The sequence below is a fragment of the Delphinapterus leucas genome, chromosome 11 (assembly GCF_059928025.1).
Source record: "Delphinapterus leucas isolate spDelLeu-1000000601 "Yukka" chromosome 11, BTC_Dleu_Yukka2, whole genome shotgun sequence".
Lineage (NCBI taxonomy): Eukaryota > Metazoa > Chordata > Mammalia > Artiodactyla > Monodontidae > Delphinapterus > Delphinapterus leucas.
This window is the reverse complement of record NC_143139.1, coordinates 102054163-102066346: the sequence shown is the minus strand read 5'-3', so window position 1 is coordinate 102066346 and position 12184 is coordinate 102054163. Positions and strand designations below refer to the sequence as shown.

Genomic DNA, 12184 nt, shown 5'->3' with positions numbered 1-12184 from the left:
TAACATTCCTTTCTCAGTCCTGTGAGGGGTCACGGTAACCCACCACTCACCTTGTACACGTGCAGACATCTTTGGTGGACTTTATGGACAAGGCCAATGTGTCGTTTCCCTTAAAGACAGTGATTGGTGCAGAACAGACAGGTCAGACGACCTGGGGACGCTCTGGGCTGCAGTGAATGGCAGTTCTCAGCTTAAATACTTATGACCTTATTAGTGTTACCAGCTCTATTACCTGTATTCTTCCTATTCTTCTTAACAACAAGATTATTGCTTCCTGCATTACCAAATGTGTGACTAAGCCCCCGATAAAAATAATGATGACTAGGTGACCTGAAACAATTGACCAAATACATAGTTCCATAAGCTCAATGACTGCAGCAGAGTAACTCTAGATGTGGGAAGAAGCAACCAGAGGGAACCATTTCCTGGACCATAAATGACTAGAGCGACAGGTGGTCCGGAGGCTTTGGGCTATACTGTTAACAGGGCCTAGTCCAGCACACTGAGGGGCCCAGCAATGAAATCCCCATCTGAGCTGGGAATGAGCATTCCTAGCACCATGGGACAAAACGGTCACTAAATGCCTCCCAAACCTTGGCTGAAATTAAGACTGAAAGGGAGGGGACTGTAACATAAAAAATGTTGTCCACCCTCCAGTTCTACAAGAATCAAGTCGTTAACCACTGCACAGTACATCCCAAAAGGAATTCAGGGAAGATAAGGATGAAGCATTTGTGCTCTGGGAAAACTGGCAGAACTGGTCCTCAGATAGTTAGATATTTTCAGGAGAAAATTTTATAAACCCAGTATTCTGCTTCTTCCCATGTTTAGAAAAGCACTAAAACCATTAGCTAAGGCATCTGTTCCGTGTGAATAGCAGTGACCTCCCACCAAGCTGTGTGCTTGGTTGCATGCACCCCTTCAAAATCACACCTATACTGGTCTCCTCCCTACCTCTTGGGAACAGTCCTCAGAGCTTCTGAAAGACTGTCCCCCAGGTTATAATCCTCAGGTTAGCTAAAATAAAATTCTTTATTTGTCTCTTAGATTGACTACTGATTAATATTTTTGTCAACATAAGTAATACCCATTCTGCACAAACTGTCCCAGAAAATGGAAGAGGAGGTGACACCTTCCAACTTACTGTGCGGCCAGTGTTACCTCGTACCAAAATCAGGAAAAGATACTTCAAGAAACTAAAGACCAATATTCCTCATGAACATAGATGAAAAAATTAATACAATTTTAAAAATCAGATCTGACAATATGTAAAAGGAAATTACGGCCAAGCGGGGTTTATTCTAAGAATGCAAAGTTGATTTTACAATCAATGTAACTGACTATCTTAATAGACCAAAGCTGAAAACCCACATGATCATCTCAATAGATACAGAAAAAGCATTTGACAAAATCCCATATCCATTTTTGATTAAATAAATCTCAGCAAACTAGGAGTCTATCTCCCTAACCTGACAGGGCCAAATACAAAACCTGCAGCCCACACAGCACTAGATGGTTCAAGAGTGAATGCTACTGGCCTAAGATCAGGAAAAAGGCAAGGACGCCACTTCCCGCCACTTCCTACTTAACACCATTCTGGAGGCTCTAGCTAGTGCGAGGCGAGAAAAAACAAGATGCATCCAGATGAGAAAGGAAGCAGCAAAACTGTCTTTATTTGAATACATGATTTTACTGTATACACAGAAGATCCTATGTAATCTGTAAAAAGCTACTAGAACTATCAAGTGAGTTTAGCAAGCTGGCAGGATACAAGATTAATATACAAATATCAATTGCATTTAAAGAGTCAGGGACAAATTTGACCAAAGACATACAAAACCTGTACAGTGAAAAGTACAAAGCACTGCCTAAAGAAATGAAAAATTGCCTAACTAGATGGAGAGATATACCATTTCCAAGGGTTAGAAAACTCAATATTAAGATGTCAATTCTCCGAATACCACTCAGCCATAAAGAGTGAAGTAATGCCACTTACAGTAACATGGATGGACCCAGAGATTATCGTACTAAGTGAAGTCAGACAATGACAAATATTATTTGATATCACTTATATGTGGAACCTAAAAAGTAATACAAATGAATCTATTTACCAAAAACAGAAACAGACTCACAGACATAGAAAACAAACTTACGGTTACCAAAAGGGAGAGGGGAGAAGGATAAATTAGGAGTTTGGGATTAACAAATACACACTACTATATACATAAAACAGACAGCCAACAAGGACCTACTGTATAGCACAGGGAACTATGTCGAATATCTTCTAATAACCTATAAAGGAAAAGAATCTGAAAAAAATATAAACTGTATATAACAGAATCACCTTGCTGTACACCTGAAACTAAAACAATATTGTAAATCAGCTATACTTCAATTAAAAAAGAAAAAAGATGTCAATTCTCCCTTAAGTGGACCTAAAGAGTCAATGTCGTCCTGATCAGAATCTCAAGAGGCTTTTTGTAGAAACCGACAGGCGGATTCTAAAATCCACATGGGAATACCAAAGACCTGGAACAGCTACAACTCCGCAAGAGAGGGACACAGTGGAGGCCGTGCCCTCCCTGATTTCAAGACTTATCACAAAGGCACAGTGACCGAGACTCCGTGGTGTAGGCTGCAAGACTGACAGACGCACCAGTGGAGCAGAATGGGCAGCTTAGGGATAGATCCACATGCGTAGGCCAATTGGCTTTCTTTTCTTTTCTTTTTTTTTGGTTTTTATAAACCTTTAAGTATTTTAATATATGTATTTTAATTGGAGTATAATTGCTTTACAATGTTGTGTTAGTTTCTCCTGCAGAACAAAGTGAATCAGCTATATGTATACATATATCCCCTCAACTGGTTTTCAAAAAGGTGAAAAGGTCACTCACTGGACAAAGGACAGTCTATCTTTTCAACAAATGGTGCTGGGACAACTGGACAGCCCCTGCCAAATCAATCCATACCTTGCATCACTTGCAAAAATTAACTTGAAACAGGTCACAGCCCTAAATGTAAAACTTAAAGCTGCAAAATTTCTAGAGAAAAATGTAGGAGAAAATCTTTGTGACCTTGAGTTTGGCAGACTTCTTAAATGCGTCACCAAAAGCATGATCCATGAAAGAAAAACCGATAAACTGAATGTCATCAAAATTAAGAATTCCTGCTCTTCAAAAGGCACTACTAAAAATGAAAATACAAGCCACAGTCTGAGAAAATATTTGCAAAAAACATACCTGATAAAGGACTTGTACTGAGAATATGTGAACAACTCTGAAAACTCAACAATAAAGCAAACGATACAGAACGTGAACCACAGACCTGAGCGGGCACCTTCACGAAGGCCGAGTGCCGGCCAGCGAGCGGAGGAGGCGCTCGGCGTCGGTCATCACAGCAAGGTGAGCCCTCACTGCACACCGAGCCTGAGGAGGAACCACCGAGCACCCCAGGGGCTGTGCACGCGGGGAGCACAGTGGGAACACAAGCAGTGCAGCCACTTGAGGAGAGTCTGGCAGCGTCTCAGGAAGCTCAGTGTACACCTGCTGCCGCGTGCAGCCATGGCGCTGCCAGGCGCTTGCCCAAGAGAACTCAAAGTGCCTGTCCACACGGATGTTTACAGCAGCCTCACTCCTAACAGCCAGATCTGCAACAGCCCAGCGCCCACCCACAGACGCCTGGACTAGTAACCTCGGGTATGTTCTCATAATGGAGCATTACTCAGTCATGGAAAGGAATGAATTCCTGCAAAAGCAAGGCTGGATCTCAAAGTAATTAAGCTGAGTGAAAGATGCCAGGCAAAAAGGAGTAGGTCCTCACGTAAATTCTACAAAATGCAAACTAATGTGTGGTGCTTGGGAGCTGGGGCGCAGAGAAGGAAGACAAGGGCAGCAGGAAACCCCTGCGGTGCCAGACCTGCCTGCAGTCTTCACCGTGAAGCCTGTTTCACGGGGCACAAATGCCAGCACCGCCAAGCCGCACGCTTTAAACAGGCATAGATTACTTTACGTTCACTACCTCTCAGTAAGCCTACTTTCTAAAAAAGGAAAAATGCCTGCACGTAGCATAAAGGTGCAGCCGTCCGCCCGTCCAGAGGGCCCGGCCTCTTGGCTCTGTCCCTCCTGCTGCACTGCGGTGCCGCCCAGTCCTTCCATTTGTCAAAATAAGTGGTAAATACAGATTTTTTAAAGTGTGAAATCGCCTGATTTTGAGTAACTTAATGCAAAACCACCAAAAACTTATGTGGGGTGAGCAAACCCTCTGTGCAGAAGCAGCAGCCACTGGCCCTCGTTCCCGCCTCGCTCCCCACTTGGACGGCTGCAGACAGCATCCCCTCTGAACTCAAGATTCCGACATCCTGCCTCGACCTCAACTTCCTGTCTTTCCAGCACTCTGGGTCAGGAAACTGCCCGGTGGTCTTCAGCCCCACGGCCCTCTGGCTTCTTCCTGGTCACTTTCTTCCTAGGCTCACGCCCCACAGCGCATCTGTCCGCCCACCTGCCCGTGTCCTTCGGTCGGGCGGCTCTTGCACCGACTGCAGCAGTGTTTCCTCTGCCCCCGCCCCCGCCCCAGGTCCACATCCTCTTCTTTCTCTGCGAACATCCTCACCTCATGTCCTAGAGCGACAAGGAGCCCTTACAAATTCCCACTCACCATCGGCTCCCATCTCATGTGTGCCCAGCACAATGGAGGACGTGTGCCTTTGCCAAAGACCACGGCCTCGGCCCGGGTCCGGAGCCCGCGACCCCACGCGTCGCTCCTGCTGCCTGGTCGCCACACCCACCTCACTGGCTTCACACGAGCGGTGCTGGCTCCTCTCACTGTCAGCAGCAAACCAGGCAAGGCCGCCCGGACCCTGGGCGCCTCCTCCTCACTCATCTCTCTGTCCTGCCTTCTCTGCTTTCCCAGCCAAACACCTTCAAGAGGGCCGACTCCACGCCTGCACCATCCATTCACCTGCAACACCTTCCAACCTGGCTGCAGCCCAAACACTGAAAGAGTTCTTAAACAAAGCACGAAAAGCACTAGTATACAAAAACCCTGATAAATCCCACTATCTTAAAACTACCACCTTCTGTTACTCAAAAGATATTTTAAGAAAGTGAAAAGACAAGTAGCAAACCCAGAGAAGCTGTCTGTAACAGGTGTATCTAAGAATAGTCTAGCATAAAGGATACAGAAAGGACAGCTACAAATAATTTAAAAAATCAAATTATAGTCAATAAAAGACACGAGGAAGCATTTCACAGATGAAGGAATTTTACAGCCAATAAACAGGGGGACTCTTGACCTCAGAAGTAGTCAAAGAAACATACATCAAGACCATAGCGAGACACAGCTCACACCTACCAGGCAGGCACACGCCGAGGATTTCACAACATCAGGTTTCGGGAGGGCATTACAGACCCTGAGCCTGTGGGGCACTTCTGCCACCACGTGTACAGCTGGAACATTAGCATCCCCCAAACCCCGAGCCCACCCCGAAGTGCGCAGCCGAGAAAACCTGGGGGTGGGTGTGCACGAGGAGACAGCGGGTGTCCACAGCAGCTGCCAGAGCGCGGGCAGCGCTGTGCCCACCGGCAGGAGGGCAGACACGCGCCCGGTGGGGCACAAGGAGGCTGCGGACACAGCCCGCAGACCTTGTGTCAGCAAACCCACAGCTCCAGACCACAGGCGGCAAGTGCAAAACAGCTGCAACTAACGCAAACACTTGCCCGTGTGTGTGTGTGTCTGTGCGCAAACACACCAACTTCTGTTTTAAAAAGTAAAGGAGACAGAAACACAAAATCCCAGCTAATGGTGGGGGCTTGGTGGAGGAGGGGGAGAGACAGCTGGTGGTGGTGTCCCCGCCTCGTGACACGTGACAAGTGAGGTGGAGGAGGAGCGGCTGGTGGTGACGGCACGTGAGGGACCACGGATTCTCACTTAAGATCCAAAAAGGAACCGACATGCAAACGCTTACCAAACGGCTGGTGACAAAGCTGTGACCACAGAGGCATGTGACACGGGTGCAGGGAGCCCGCTCACAACCCGCGAGCACGCATGCCGCCCCCTAGGTATCAAGGGACCGAGGAAGGTGAGACAGCCGCCCACCCAGAAGGAAGAGTCTCTGGAAGCGTTACCTGTTGTATGTAAATTCCACATCCATAGGTTCAGAGTTATATGCTTGTTCAAACTCTGGATTAAGTTTAAGGGTTACATCTTCTTCATGAATCTAAAAATAAACAAATCATTTACTTTTTATACTATGTACTTGATTTCTTGGGACAATCTCCTATTCATGTTCAGCAACTCATCATGAAGCATTCATCCTACAGGTCTGAGCTGAAATCTGGCATCTGAAATGAGTACAAGATGATGGGAAAGGGCTCAGTCACCACGCTGTTCCGCCCCCACCCCCAGCAGCACACCTGCCGACGCTTCCGCCTGGCGTGCGGGCTCGCGAACACAGGGTGTGCAAGACAGGCCGCCACCTCTGAAGGAGACACATGATCTACCGCAAAGAGCAGGGGGTGCTGACCATGAGCCCCCCTCCCCCATCAGGACAGGGAAGCAGACATTCAGGGACCCTCCAGCCAAAGCTACGTCCTGCATAAGAATCCTCAGAGGCGCAGGAAGGAAACCCCATGCTGAGAGGAGCTGAGACAGGACGGAACACTAGGCAGCGGGGCCTCCCAAGAGCTGGGGGCCAGAAAGGGCAGAGGCTGCGACGTGAGGCTCATAGTCCCCCCTGCTCCCGGCAGAAGCAAACACAAGCCCCTTAAAAGGAAAGCAAGCCCAGCACAGGGTCCTGGGTTTCCCAGAGATTAAGACAAATGAAAATGAATCTGTAATCACAGACCATCAGGCACACAAGGAAACCACCAGCAGTGAGGACTGACTTGAATTGCTGTCAACAGATTGAGGCCCCAAGGATATCATTTACAGAAATTTGAAAAACTATGCAAAAAAAACAAACTGGGAAAACCAAGATAAGCAAGCATAAGATAACACAAACCTACACAACAGGGCAGCTTTCGTGAGTCAAATAGCATTTAGAAACAAAAACTCTGCTTATGGAGCTAAACTCGGAGAGAAGGGAACAAGCGACCTGTTTGCTCCCAGCAGACAGGGGGAGGCCCTCTGCAGAGGTGTGGGTGGGCCAGGGGCAGTGCTGGCTCAGCCCAAGGAACCTTCCATCCCCTCCCCGCTGCCCGAAGCACCACGCTCTGCCTGCCCCACCATCCGGGGGCGCTCCTGAGGGCCCCGGTGCCTTCATGGCACCCAGGCCACTGCGCTGGCCACGGGGTTCCGGAGAATCACAGAAAGCAACAGCCAAGACCCGAGACAGGACAGCTTTAGCGGGCACCCATCACTCAGGAGCGGCCAGCTTCACGGATGGTCCCGCGGGAAGGTCGGCAGGGCAGCTTCAGCTCTGGACTCGCCAGCCTGGGAGTCAGGGGCCAAGGGCGCCTCACCCCTGAGATCCCTGGTCCTGCTTCTTCTGAGGTTTTAGTCCACAGGGCAGTCCTAAGGGCACAACTGGTCTACTCTCTGGAAGCTGAGATGGTCACTTGGCCATTCTGGGCTACTCACGCCCTTGCCAACAGCTAGGGGGTCTCACGCTGGGGAGGGTGATGGGCCCTCTAGCTGAGGCTGAGTGGCTCCTGCCGTGCAGTGGAGGGGGCACCCGGCCAGGCCACCTGTCACCAAGGAGAGTGAGCTCCTGCCCCAGGAAATCCCGGCTCCGCTTTCACAGGTGACAAGGGCTGCAGCTGTGGCCATCTTTCTACAAACGCCCCGAAAACCCCGTACCCCCACCCCCACCCCCGTGTTCTCCCTCCCTTCCCAGACGTGGGCCCTTGTGGCCATGTTCACGGGCCCTGAGCACGCCCCGAGGAGCACAGGGACAGGCGTGTCCCAAGACGGGGCCTTGGCCCCGTGCGGGGAGTGCTGAGCGAGGGACGTGGGACCGCCCCCTCGGGGGGTGAGGGCCTTGTCTGCAGAGCTGGGTCAGTGCAGGACGTCAGGCCGGAGCAAGACGCTTCTGAAGGGAGAGAGTGACGTGGATGCCTGTGCGGGCAGGGAGGCTTCCGGTGCCCAGGACACACGCCCTCCAGGGCGGCAACTTATTCTGGGTAAACCACAACACGCGAGGCCTAAGAGGCTCGCCCGACCTTCAGGCCTGGTCCAGCGGCCTGGGGCATGGGGACAGCGCATCCCGTCTCGAGGGTGGCGGGAGCATCCGCGTCCAAGCTTCTCTGACTTGGTGGGAGCAACACTACCATGAGGCCAGGCGGGGGCACACTTCTGCCGCGGACCAGCCTGCACCCCGACCTTGTTCTCCAGGCACAGCTCGCCCACCTGAGAGGCCCACTCGACTCAAAACACCACCTCTTCTGCTTCTATCGGCCCCAGCGGGCTCGTGTGATGCTGCGGTCCTGGCTGGCGCCCCGGCAGCCCGTACGGCGAGGTCTGCGGAGTCCGAGTCCCCAGCCTGGAACGGCGGCCCCTGCGATGTGCTCACGGCCTCTTCTCTCGCCTTCCCCAGCCTGGAGCGGCCGCCCCTGTGATGTGCTCACAGCTTCTCGCCTTTGGAGACGCCTTCTGGGCCCTTTCCACTAACAACATCTTTGCTGTCTTTTACGGTGATCAGATGCCACTTCCTCGTCTTCTCGAGGAGATGAACGAGTCTCCACACTGGATTATTCATGCCCGTCTTCCCCTCGTCCCCGGGGGCACATCGCCTGCTGCCCCAGCGAGGGCCCGGCCCCACCCTCGGGGGAGACTCTGCTGGTCCTCGTACCCCCCAACCCCGGCTCGGGGCTTCGGTGCCCCAGTTCCCACATCAGGCAGCGTGCGGGCTCCGTGGGTCCCTCCACGCGGCCCCCGAGCTCCGTCCCTGCGCTGTGCCTGGCAGGGAGCGGGGAGAGTAGCTGGAGAAGCCCTGGCCGCGCTCAGAGCCGCATGGGCACGGGGCCTTAGACCAACACAGCCTTCCCCGTGGAGACACCAGAGTGTTCAATGCGTAGGTGTGTTTTTCCTTCGCAGGCTCTCTCTCCTAGAACATGTTCAGAACGCCGAATCTGACTAAATGCACGCCTTATATGTGATGTACTCAACAGGTAAGTGTGTTTTACACGGCTGAAACTGATAAGATTTCTTTACACATCACATTTATTTAAATATTCATTTGATCCTCAAACTTTCCAAAATACCATCAACGCCAGGGGACCCCCACCCCGAGCTGAGGCAGGAAGTTTACCTCTGCAACCGTCCGCTGGGCTAGTCCAACATGAACTAACTAACAGTGGCCTCTCACCTCAGTCACATAGCCGATGTACTCGATGACGTGTCCGCTGTAGTCTTGAGTTTTTAAAATCAGTTTATCACCTAGTTAAAAACATTACCACACGTAAAACTACAAAATCAATAAGTTTTTTTTGCTGTACTGTAAAATCAAACACTCTGAAGAAGTGGAGTAAGACAAAAACATTACTGGGATCAACAGCTTAAAATCACGTCAGTGTGAAGAGAGAGAGGCTGGCCAAGTTCTGAGTGAAATTATAGCCCAAAGCAAAGAAAATCAGTGTGACTTCTGCGTTGCCAGCTAAAAACATTCTTTTTCCTGACTGTGGTTCAATGTTTCTAGTCCATCTAGGAAAACATGACACGTAACAAACCTACCTGTGTAAAGAGAAGGTCTACTTTCAGCTAATCCTGGGACCTCCAGAACCAGCAAGTCCCCGTTTCTTTTCAAGGTGACCCCACTCATACTATACTCTTTCAGTTCTATTTCTGCATGAAGCTCCTCAAGCCAGAGCAAAGTTGAAAACTTCTCCTTGTGATTTGACACGTTCAAAAGCTGAAAAAGAAGCCAGCAAGTTAGCGAGCGTTGAGGACCACTCCACACACACCCACATTAGGAAGCCAGCAGCTCTGGGGTGGGTAAGTCCCACGGACAGACGAAACAGCCTTCAAACACTGACGACTGGGCAGCTCAGGGCAGTGGCCCTGAGATGGGGAACCATCTGAGTGAAGCCCCAACTGCCCAGCTCCTATCAGACAGAGCCTCCAAGCTCTGCTCAGAGCGAGCCCGGGGCAGCCCTGTGAGCCCTCCACCGCGCAGAGGCCAGCACACGAGCGTGAGAAACCACATCGGATGGGGAGACGCACGTGGTGGGAGAACGGGGCTCCTCAGCCTCGGCACTTCCGACACCGGGGCGCACCGGCCTCTGGGGCAGGGCTGTCCCGGGCACTGCGCAGTGTTCAGCAGCATCTCTGGCCTCCACCCACTAGATGCTGCTCACACACACTCTCAGTCGCGACAACCGAAAATGTCTCCTGGGGGGAGTTCGCCTGTTGAGAACCACTGGGTTGGAGGTAACAAATCCCAGAGCTCACACAGGGCTGAGAACGCTGTGGGCCCCACCAGCCCAAATGGAAAGGCTTCAGATAAAGGGGCACTGGGCAGAGTGCTCAGAAGGAATCAGCCCTATATTAGAAACAACTCTGGTCCCTCCTAACAAGGCTTCTTTTTTTGCGGTACGCGGGCCTCTCACTGCTGTGGCCTCTCCCGTTGCGGAGCACAGGCTCCGGACGCGCAGGCCCAGCAGCCACGGCCCACGGGTCCAGCCGCCCCGCGGCACTCGGGACCCTCCCGGACGGGGGCACAAACCCACGTCCCCTGCATCGGCAGGTGGACCCCCAACCACTGCGCCACCAGGGAAGCCCCTAACAAGGCTTTAAAGCCAGGCTTAAAAGTATCTGGCCATTGCCAAGTAACTTAAGTGCATCCCAGAACAAAGTTCAAAAATATTTTCAAGAACAGAAAAATATGAAATACCCAACAAGGTAAAATCCAGAATGTTTAGCGTCCAAACAAAGATGGCCAGGCACGGAACTAAGCACAAGCTACAACCCATAATGAGGAGGAAAACCTATCAACAGAGACAGAACCAAAAATGACACCTGTGATGTAACCAGTATCACAAGAACATTAAAACACTTGTTGTAACTGTACTACATACATTCAAAAAGTTGAGGAAAAAGAAACTGAAGAAAACAAAGGTGAGGAAAGACTAAGCATATTAAGTGGAGACAGAAAATATAAAAAAACAGCCTAATTGAACTTGTGGAGATAATATCAACAATGTCTGACATAAAAAAATACTGGGGCTTCCCTGGTGGCGCAGTGGTTGAGGGTCCGCCTGCTGATGCAGGGGACACGGGTTTGTGCCCCGGTCTGGGAGGATCCCACGTGCCGTGGAGCGGCTGGGCCCGTGAGCCACGGCCGCTGAGCCTGCGCGTCCGGAGCCTGTGCTCCGCAACGGGAGAGGCCACAACAGTGAGAGGCCCGCGTACCGCAAAAAAAAAACCAAAACAAAAAAAACACTGGATGGGACTGCACACTGCAAAAGAAAAAATCAGTGAACTCGAAGACACAGCAACAGAAACTACTCAGAATGAAACACAGAGGAAAAAAGACCGAAGAGAAATGAATGGAGCAGCCGTGAGCTGTGGGGCAACTTCACGTGGCCTCATACACATGTAATGGGAACGTGGAGAGCGGCGCAGAAAGAATACTTGAAGATGGAATGGCCAAGAACTTTGAAATTTGAGAAAAACCGTAAATTCACTTTCTCCAGTAAGCTCAAAAAACCCAAGCCAAGGAACGTGAAGAAAACTACAGCAACTCACACTGTAAATTAAATTCCTTAGAACTAGTGAAAAAGAAAAAATCCTAAGAGGAGCTAGAAAAAAACACAGACTCCGTGCAAAAGAACCAAGGTGAGAAGGAAAGCAGAGCCCCTGGAGAAACGCCAGGAGGGAGGAGGTGCGGGGCAGCGTCTCTGCAGCGCCTGCCCAGAGGTCAAGACCAGGCGAGACCCGCAAGGCTGACAGACCAACCACTGCAGGGGATGCTCAGGTCCCCCAGAAGGATGGGAGGAGCCCCAGGAAGGGGACCTGCGTCTGGAGGCGGTTACAAGGGCACAGGAAGTCAGGAAGTACTGGGGTGACACATGCGTGAATTAAAGAATCACAAAGGGGCAAGTACTCTGGAACCTTAGACCATACAGCACTTTTTCATGACCATTACTATTATACTATTACGAATGCTAAAGACACCCACTTTCTTCTGGTAACTGCTACGCTCACGAGGAGATCCCTTCCCGGCAGCCAGGCTGCATTACAGGGGAGATGC

At 50.8% G+C, this 12184-nt stretch overlaps 1 protein-coding gene across 1 annotated transcript in view; it reads right to left on the bottom strand.

The window, feature by feature from the left end:
* Positions 1–12184, bottom strand: part of MOV10L1 (Mov10 like RNA helicase 1) — a 44482-nt gene that overhangs the window by 12812 nt on the left and 19486 nt on the right. Inside the window, exons 11-13 of the mRNA XM_022596775.2 lie at positions 9667–9844; positions 9302–9372; positions 6123–6214 (exon numbers count right to left, since the gene is read on the bottom strand). Coding sequence (XP_022452483.1) covers positions 6123–6214; positions 9302–9372; positions 9667–9844 — 341 coding nt within the window. The remainder of the gene's footprint in view (positions 1–6122; positions 6215–9301; positions 9373–9666; positions 9845–12184) is intronic.